The 10000-nt window shown below is 40.9% G+C and overlaps 1 protein-coding gene across 3 annotated transcripts in view; it reads right to left on the reverse strand.

Moving 5' to 3' along the window:
* The window catches only part of ASPA (aspartoacylase), a 28240-nt gene extending 18276 nt beyond the window's left edge, over positions 1 to 9964 (reverse strand). Inside the window, exons 1-5 of one of the 3 annotated variants that reach the window (XM_032138550.2) lie at positions 9895 to 9964; positions 8324 to 8441; positions 7810 to 7847; positions 5589 to 5851; positions 70 to 265 (exon numbers count right to left, since the gene is read on the reverse strand). In XM_032138550.2, coding sequence (XP_031994441.1) covers positions 70 to 265; positions 5589 to 5824 — 432 coding nt within the window. In that variant the 5' untranslated portion in view covers positions 5825 to 5851; positions 7810 to 7847; positions 8324 to 8441; positions 9895 to 9964. Of the gene's footprint in view, positions 1 to 69; positions 266 to 5588; positions 5989 to 7809; positions 7848 to 8323; positions 8442 to 9894 lie in introns of those variants that run through there. The other 2 variants (XM_058431565.1, XM_058431566.1) reach the window with 2 other exon arrangements.
* Positions 9965 to 10000: the final 36 nt, after the last annotated feature.

The following is a 10000-nucleotide window of genomic DNA, read 5'->3' on the forward strand; positions in this document are numbered from 1 at the left end:
CTCACATCCATAATTGACTTAAAAGTACAAGTCCTTTGCTAACTTATAAATTAATAACATTAACATTACCTTAATATAATGAAACATCTGAATTAAAAAGTTATTCCTGGAATCCTCAAGAATAAGAGTGCACCCCATGTTAGAAGTGGTGTTGTGAAGGTCAAAAATAATGTCATAGGAATCTTCACTATCTTTTGGACCAAATAAATGATTTATTTCTTGAGCCCTTCTCACTTCATATGGCAAATCTTCTGACATCTTTTTGCTGTTATAAGCAGAAAGAAAAAGATTAACAACATCTGTGCTTGAGATAATATAAACATATAATAAGAACACAGTGTAAAAAGAACCAGCCGCCAAATCTTTAATATGAAAAATCTGTGTGGTAAGTAAAAACTTACCTGAAATGTTTATACATGAAAACTTACATTCTTTTTCTTCATTTGATTCCATATAACTAATGTTGCATTGGCATGCTTGCAGAGTAATACGTTCATTTATGTGGCTAGTCATGAATAGGACATATCAAACAGAATTTATCATTTGATTTCTATCTTGAACACAACATATCCATTAATTTAATGAACAGTTTCCTAGTAGTTATGGTACACTGGGTTATTTATTATGGGACTAGACCATCAAATGCATCTTTTTTTCCCCCACTTTAGCTAATTCTAGTGCACAAATATAGTCACTTAGGGGCTCACATAATCTAATTAGACATCATTTTAATTTTTTGAGACAGGATCTTGCTCTTTTGCCCAGGCTGGAGTGCAGTGGCCCAATTATGGCTCACTGTACCCTCAAACTCCTGGGCTCAAGCAATCCTCCCATCTCAGCCTCCCGAGTAGCTGAAACTGTGGTGCGCGCCACCATGCACAGCTAATCTTCTTATCTTTTGTGGAGATACAGTCTTGCTATGTTGCCCGGGCTGGTCTTGAACTAAAACTGCCTTTGCAAAAATTATAACTGAGACAATTATTACAATGAAAGAGATCTAACCTGACTCCATCTTGCTTCTAATCTCCAAGCTATTCTTGTTCATGCCTGGGTGTAAACTGAACTAACTTTGGGAGGAACTTATAGTTTAACTTTGAAACAAAGATGATAACAGCCCTTTCCCAAAACAAGCCCCCTTCCTACCTGGGGACTAGACTGCCTTTGCAGGACTAACAAATTAGCCACAAGATTAGAAATTATGATTTAGGAGTCATGCAGCCGGAGGGCCGCACGATTCTGAACCTCCTGAAATTGCTCCTGGGGATAACACCCCTATTGTAAAACCTAAGATCAGGGCTTGAGATACTTTGTAAACCCTGAGTTGACAGATCAGCTGGCACCACCCAGATGGATAAACTGGCTTATCTGGTCCGTGGTCCCCACGCAGGAACTGATTCAGCACAAGAGGACAGCTCCAACTCCCTGTGATTTTACCTCTGATCTGACCAATCAGCACTGCCAACTCATTGGCCCCCTACCCACAAAATTATCCTTAAAAATGCCAGTCTCTGAGTTTTCGGGGAGACTGATTTGAGTAATAATAAAATTCTGGCCTTCTGTACAGCCAGCTCTGCGTGAATTAAACTCTTTATTGCAATTCCCTTGTCTTGATAATTCAGCTCTGTCTGGGCAGCGGATGAGGAGAATTTGCTGGCTGGTTACACAAGTTTTGGCCTCAGGCAATCCTCCTGCCTTGGCCTCCCAAAGTGCTGGAATTACAAGCATGAGCAGCCACACCTTGCCTAATTAGAGATTCTTAACTGAGGTCCAGGAACCACTAGAGGTCCAGGGAGAACGTTTTCAAAGAGTCTGTAACCTCTCCAAAAAGGCCACAAGTTTGCAGGTATAGATATATGTATTTTTTTCTGGCACAAGGGCCAATAGTTTTTCTTCCATTCTCAAATGGGCCTCTATCCTCTCCCCACTTCCCACAATGGTTAGGATACATTTTTTTTCTAGATATAATAATGTTTTTCATTTACTTTTCCTCATTAAACCGTTCGACCACATTTTCTTAAAATTCCATCTATTTGTATTCCTTGGTTATTTTTGCTAGTATCTTCAAGAGACCTACTGTGCAATGGGCTAATTCCTGCCTGGAATGCGATCAGGAAGGTGGAGTAGTTATTTTGTGACTTTGAAGCAAAAACCATTAGGACAAAGCCTGCATCTTGAGACAGGGCAGTGGGAAGGTAGAAGGGACCATGTCGAAATGGTGCAGTGGGAAGGTAGAAGGGGCCACGTTGAGATGGTGCAGTGGAAAGGTGGAAGGGGCCACGTCGAGATGGTGCAGTGGGAAGGTAGAAGGGGCCACGTCGTGATGGTGCAATGGAAAGGTGGAAGGGGCCACGTCGAGATGGTGCAATGGAAAGGTGGAAGGGGCCACGTCGAGATGGTGCAATGGAAAGGTAGAAGGGGCCACGTCGAGATGGTGCTGTGGGAAGGTAGAAGGAGCCTATGCATTGATGATATCATGTGGCCACTGCGCCAGCCCTGGACAGCCTACTTCTGGACTTATTATTTGTGAACAAGAAACCCTCATTTGTTTAAACCACTATTCTTAGGTTCCTATTATATGCAAACCAAGCCTAATGGATATTTATACATTTTAAAAGTTAATTCATGAAATAACCCCCTGAGGTCGCCTCCAACAATTTTAGTTCTTTATCATTCTTCCGCATTTGAGTAAATGGTGCTAGTATCTACCCAGTTGCTCAGAGTCAAGTCTTGAAGTTTTGAAAAATGATGGACACTTTTGAGTTCTCATGCCTGCAGTTGAGCTCCCATTGGAAGAGTCCCAAGGGATGAAGAATAGGGAAGAGTGAGATTCTGAAGGGCATTAGCCATACTAGGTTGATTAAATCTATTCTGGATACATTTTTAAAGAATTTTCAGCAGGGGAGAGATATGATAAGATTTGCATATTAGGATGATTCCTAGAGGTATCAGATGGAAAATAGATGGCAAGAAGGGTCAGAGCAAGTCTGGATGCAGAGAGACCCTTTAGGAGGCTATTCTAACTGTCCACAGAGGAAATCAACTAAGGTAGTAAAACTGGAGAGGAAGGCTGGATTTGTGAAGTACTTGCAAGGAATAATTGGGAGGACTTACTGACCCACTAGACGTGGGAGACAAAGCACTGGGAAGGTTCTAGGGTGATTTTCATATGGGACTTGGTGGATAATGATGCTACTACTGAGATGAGGAATACAGGAAAATGAATAAATTTGGGAGAGGTAGGATGGGAGAAGTTAATTAGTTTATCTATTTTATAATTTTTCAGCCACGCTGGGAACAGTCTAGTCTCTGAATAGTGTTAACAGTAAGGAGCAGAAAGTGAATTTAAGTGAAAAGACTGTGCTCACTGAAATGCATACTTCTGGGTGTTCATAAACTCACCCCAGTCCATTTCACACCTATTTGGGAAGTTAATATGCCGACTAAAAGTTATTCTTCAACAAATTCTTACTTGTAATATAGAAGTTAGTTAACAGCTATCTTAGGTCAATAGATAAGCATGAATTGTGTTGACATAACCTCAGTCATGAAGATAAAGCATTTCTCAAATTAAAATTTATGCTAGTAAAAATATGATTTGATACAAACAGGATGACTGCCGTATAATTGCCCTGAAAAACATCTATTCCATAAAGTGAGGCATGTTTCTATTAAGAGTAGTGTCCATTTTTTGATCTGTGGTGAGACTAAACCTAAGGAGTGATCTAACTCAAATTAGAGTTGATCAGAAAACAGGCACATAGAACAGCGGCTAGTTGTGCCTGTGCGTATCTTATATCTTTTTTTTTTTTTTTTTTTGAGACGGAGTCTCGCTCTGTTGCCCAGGCTGGAGTGCAGTGGCGCAATCTCTGCTCACTGAAAGCTCCGCCTCCCAGGTTCACGCCATTCTCCTGCCTCAGTCTCCCGAATAGCTGGGACTACAGGTGCCCGCCACCATGCCCGGCTAATTTTTTGTATTTTTTTTAGTAGAGACGGAGTTTTACCGTGTTAGCCAGGATGGTCTTGATCTCCTGACCTCATGATCTGCCCGCCTCGGCCTCCCAAAGTGTTGGGATTACAGGTGTGAGCCACTGCGCCCAGCCATGTATCTTATATCTTAGCTAGTAGTCTACCAACTCCTTGAGGGGTAGAAACCAAGTGTATAGAGCTGTGTACTCCCCCAGCACCTGGCGCAGTTTCCTGAGAAAAACAGATGTTTCAAAATATTTTTTAGTAAAAGAAAAAAAGTGGCCCAGCATGGTGGCTCACACCTATAATCCCAGCACTTTGGGAGGCTGAGGCAGGCAGATCACCTGAGGCCAGGAGTTTGAGACCAGCCTGGCCAATATGGCGAAACCCCATTTCTACTAAAAATAAAAAAAATTACCCGGACATGGTGGCGGGTGCCTGTAATCCCAGCTACTCGGGAGGCTGAGGCAGGAGAATCACTTTAACCCAGAGGTGGAGGCTGCAGTGAGCCGAGATTGCACCATTGCACTCCAGACTGGGCAACAAGAGCGAAACTCTGTCTCAAAAAGAGAAACAAAGAAGAGGTAAAAAGCAAATATGTGGAGTCATATTATATCTACAGTGGTAGCTATTATGATGTAAACAAAGGCAAAAATAATTAATAAGGACCTAACCTAGCATGTTATGACTGCATACTTGTATGCAATATATTATAAATCAGCAAAATTTAAGCTCTGAAAATTCAGATGGTGTCTTTAGTTCTCATCTCTGGCATCCCATCTACAATAATCTACCACGGAAGTTAAGTACGTCTGCTACTTCGGATCACAGGGAGATCTGATGTCTTCTGTTTTTTTTTTTGAGACGGAGTCTCGCTGTGTCACCCAGGCTGGAGTGCAGTGGCGCAATCTCTGCTCACTGCAAGCTCCGCCTCCTGGGTTCACGCCATTCTCCTGCCTCAGCCTCCCAAGTAGCTGGGACTACAGGCGCCCGCCACTACGCCCAGCTAATTTTTTGTATTTTTAGTAGAGACGAGGTTTTACCGCGTTAGCCAGGATGGTCTCGATCTCCTGACCTTGTGATCCTCCTGCCTCGGCCTCCCAAAGTGTCTGATGTCTTCTGGCAAAAGATTTAATAACGCTTTCATTCAACAAATATTACTTGAAACATTACATTTTTTTGAACTAGAACTTTATGCATTACCGTAAACACAGTTGCTTGAAAACATAGTAGTGAATTTCCTAAAAAGCTAACAATTATGTATGCAAGCATAGTGGCCAAACACTAACTCAATGCAAAGGAGTATTAAATCTGTTTCTTTAAAAGTATGATTTTAAAACAAAACCCTTTTCTATTTATTGTCTCAGTCTGTATACATTTGAAAAGAAAACTTAATAATCCAGTGCTTAAGAAAGTTTATAAAAGAGCACGTGAATGCCCAGTTTAGATAACTGTGCAATTCACAATGCAGTATAATTAAAAGTGAAAGTAATCTTATTCAACATACGACTGCATGTACGGACATCAATTATCATCTGCATATACATATATGTGTTCTCTTTCACACGCCTACCACTTTTCACACAACATACATACATATACAATACAAAGCATAGTCTTACCCAAGATTTTCAAGGTCAAAAATGCGATTCAGGTCACAGTCAATATATCTGGTACACTTCTTCACTGCTCTGGGGTTAGTAATAAATGGTTTTACCTCCAGCCCTGTTCTCTGAATCTCAGCGCCATTCTCTAGCCAATACTTAACCAGAAATACTCCGGTTAGCTCATTGCCATGGGTTCCTCCAAAGATAGCAACCTTTTGTATATGTTCTTCAGCAATGTGACAAGAAGTCATTTCACCAAGTAGTTTTTTATCTGATTTCTGCAATTCAGAAGAGAGATCAAAGGAAATTTTATTTTCTTAAGAAAGGTTTAGAAATGTAAATGAGACTTTACCCAAAGGGCAAAGTACAGAATTCCCTTGAGTGGAGTATATTTTAATTTTCTGTTACAAGTTCTGAGCCCCATTTATGGACACTCCCTTCTTTAGCCCTGCCCTTTACCATATTTGGATTAAAATATGCAAAGATCCACTAGAGATACAGCTGTTTACTTTAACTTCTAACTCCCTCAGATGGTCAGTAGATCTAAATACAGTAATAAGTTAGCAGTTCATACTAATACAAAAATTCTGTTCTTTTCCTCAGCTAGGATGTTGTCCAGTGAGGCTTTCACAATTATTTCTAATAATAAAAATAGTTTATACATTTCTAATCTCAAAAAATAAAAACGTGGCCCACTCAGTATTTTCACGGGCATTTCAAAACAGTTCTTCTCTGAAATAAGTTCAAGCACTTTTCATGATCTGAGGGCATTTGAATCTCACCTCTATAAACAGCCAAAGGCTGACCCTCAGAGACCTCCTCTTGAACCAGCGCCCATTCTTTCAGAATGCTTTTTCACAATCAGAAACAGAAGGGCCAAATCAATGACCACTTGGGACTCGAAAAGCTACCCTGAAACATCCCTTCATTTCTTTCCCATGAAGTTTTTGGTAATTCTGTGTTAACTTACTTATGAATCTTCCTCATTTTTTGCCTAAATACCAAAGGAAAGACAACTGTTAGTAATTTTCAAGTCTTTGTGATGCCTGAAAATGTCTTGGGACATACTGCATGTGCTAACCACGTCATGTGAACTTATATAGACACAGCCTTATTCACTGTCAGCAGGGACTCTCCACTGGACTGTGTTACTCCAAAAGGGATCTTATTAGGGGAAATTATCCAGAATACTAAGATGATTACCTCCCTTTGGAGAAATGACTCTGAGCCAAATCTGATTTGATTTCATGCTCAATCACCCAGAAAGTCAAATATGTTCAAGTACTGGAAATACCATGTGCCAGTAATGCCAGGTTGTTTGATAGAGGGTACGATAAGAGTAATTTATTACAATTGCACAGTTTAATTTATAACGTTCTTCCACTCAGTTTATTCATACATTAATTTTATACGATAGGGTGGGTTAGGTGTTGACATCCCCACTGTAGGGGTAAACGAAAGAGAGGTTAAGTAACTCAGTTAAGGTTCTGCAGGGATGTAGGAGAACCTAGGCCTGAGACCCATGTTTCTCATTCCAAGTCTAGTGTTTTTCACAGGACAATAGGGTGCCTGTCTATTATTTTTGGTCTTCTTCACAGTTCCAGTTTTGCTCTTTCAGAATTCACATAAACAGCCATTACAGTGTGCTCAGGAAACAAACATACATACAAAGAAAAGACATGGTGGAAAAATGAAATATGAATGCTTCCTAATATTTAATAAACCCAACGAATGTTCTTCCTTTAAGAGCTTATAATGCAGAGACAGAGAAAGCAAAATAACCACATCAAATCTACATATTAAAATGACTGTTCTAATAGAAAAAAAAGCTCCTGTAGCCTTCGACTGTCTGTCCACATCCATGTACACTGAACACTTCAGACGGTGTAGAGATGATGAAAACACACGTAAAAGTAAACAGATGACAGTTGTTTAGTTGCTTTGGTTTTAAGAGCAGTAACTGTGGTGAATTATTAACACTCTACTATGCTTGGTTTCTTTTCTGCTGATTTGTAGTTTGTTCTGTCCTTTGCCCTAGTCTCTCTGGAAATGCTGCTTCAGTTATTTACTCGTAGCTGGCACAAATGACTTGCATTTTGAAGCTTGTTTTATGGAATTTTAACAGATCAGCACTTCGAAGCACATTTCACATTCATAAATAAAGTTTCTCTTACATGTCAAAATGAATAACTTTTTTGAGAGTTAATGAATTGCAGCAATTATTTCCCATACTTACCTTGTTTTTTGTGTACAGAGTTTGTCTTCTGTGGAAAGCTTTATTAGGAAAAAGGAGAGCATTTCCTCAGAACTAGAGCAACAGAGGCTTTTCATACTCTTATACCAAGTTAACTTCCGAAAGATTTTTAACTCCCTGTTTCCCAAAGTGTACTTGATTTTTGGGATGACCCACAAAAACCACACTTTTTTATTAGTTCTCAGCGAACTGATAGTATACGAAGTGAAACCCTTTCAAATTGTCACTATCTCATTATTAAGTTGAATATATAATATTCTGAAGTACTTAAAAGAGTAAGCATAACTTCCAGCATTACAGATGTTTTGTGGGATAGAGTTGCCTGATGTATTAATAAAATAACGTAGTTTAAAACAAAAGGAGGCCGGGCGTCGTCTCACGCTTGTAATCCCAGCACTTTGGGAGGCCGAGGTGGGCGGATCACCTAAGGTCAGGAGTTCGAGACCATCCTGGCCAACGTGGTGAAACCCCGTCTCTACTAAAAATACAAAATTACCTGGGTGTGGTGGCAGGTGCCTGTAATCCTGGCTACTTAGGAGGCTGAGGCAGGAGAATCACTTGAACCTGGAAGGCGGAGGTTGCAGTGAGCTGAGATCTTGCCATTGCACTCCAACCTGGGGAACAAGAGCGAAACTCTGTCTCAAAAACAAAACAAAACAAAACAAAAGGAGAGCAAAGTTTTACTTCACAGTCATGGCTGTCCAGTAGATCATTGCCAGAAATTTTGTAGGAGACAAATTTAAGGTGGGTTGTTTCCTAAATGGTATGATAGGGGGATAAGAAGGGTTTTTTGTTAAATATTATACATAAGATGTCTCATACATAATGTGATGTTCAGTAGTTACGTAATCAAACTACTTTTACTACTTTTTCTCCTTCCCTGTGACCCATCCTGACCAGCTTTCCAGGTGGAAATAAATAACCAGAACAAGACAAGTATAAAACAGATTAAGTTTATAAACTGCTAGCAAAGATTCTATATTGCTCACGTCTGCAGTACTTACAGAAGTAATTGGCTTAAGGTGTTTTTTTTTTTTAATGAAAAATCTATTTTTGGGGTGGGTAGGTGAGTGTTGTAAACGTATGCACATCCGTATGTAGATATCAAGTCAAAATCTGCTTCCCTGAAGCTTCTATTCATGTTTTGGGTAACTCCTCTCTGGAACCATGATAAATAACAAGTTTTATTTTTATTGTTCAAGTCTTCTTCTTCCCAAAATAAAAGATGGCCCTATTCCTTGAAAGCTATTCCTTACTCTGGCATTCAAGGTCTGCTATTATCTGGTCTCAGTCTACACCTAATATTATTTTCTAACACTCTTCTTTACTTGAGATAGTTTTAAAGCAACTACTAAAATGTCTGTGGTCTTATAGGCCTAGGCCTTTACCAACAATCTTCCTTTCATCTCTGAGCCCTTCCCTATCCCAGTCTTCAAATGGTTAGAAGATACAGTAACAACAAAACATGGTCTTTGAACTCAGACAGAACTAGAATCCACTACCTGGCCCATAGTAAGTTCCGGATAAATGGCAGCTACTGTTATTCATATTAAATAAGGGCTAACATTTACTGGGCATTTACTGTGTGCCAGGATTATTTCATCTTCTAGGATTTTTAGGGCGATTGTTGTTATTGCTCTTTTACTGGTAGGTCCAGAGGGTGTTCAGTAAGTAACTTGCCCAAGGTCACAGGGCCAGGAATCCACAGTCCTCTTTGCCAGGAAGCCTGGAGCTCAACGCTCAGGGTCACACACCACGCGGCTTCCCCTGTAGAGCGTCTCTGCGGCTCACGGGCGTTTCCCTCCCGCAAGCTCCCGCAGCCCCGGCCCTGCCTCGCTGACGGCTCTCCGCCTTCCATGGCCGCCATCCGAACCCGGGCTTCAGCTCTGTCCCCAGCCTCCTGGGGACTCAGATTCCCTGACCCTGATCCGACCCAGAAATTGAGCCAGACACCTCGGGTGGCCTTCGAGGCAATGTCTGAGCACACCCTGGCTGGCCACCAGCATCTAACAAACGGATGTCTGGACCCTAAGAAAGGGCCAGGGGGTACGGGGAAGCGGGGCACACTTTTTTGACGACGCTGGGGCTGAGGCCGGTTGGGCAGGAGATCTGCCCCTGTCTCTCCAGTCACAGGACAGTCTCCTTTCCTTTCTGGGCAAAACTCTAAGGAGTT

Source organism: Hylobates moloch, unplaced genomic scaffold (genome assembly GCF_009828535.3).
Source record: "Hylobates moloch isolate HMO894 unplaced genomic scaffold, HMol_V3 SCAFFOLD_19, whole genome shotgun sequence".
NCBI lineage: Eukaryota > Metazoa > Chordata > Mammalia > Primates > Hylobatidae > Hylobates > Hylobates moloch.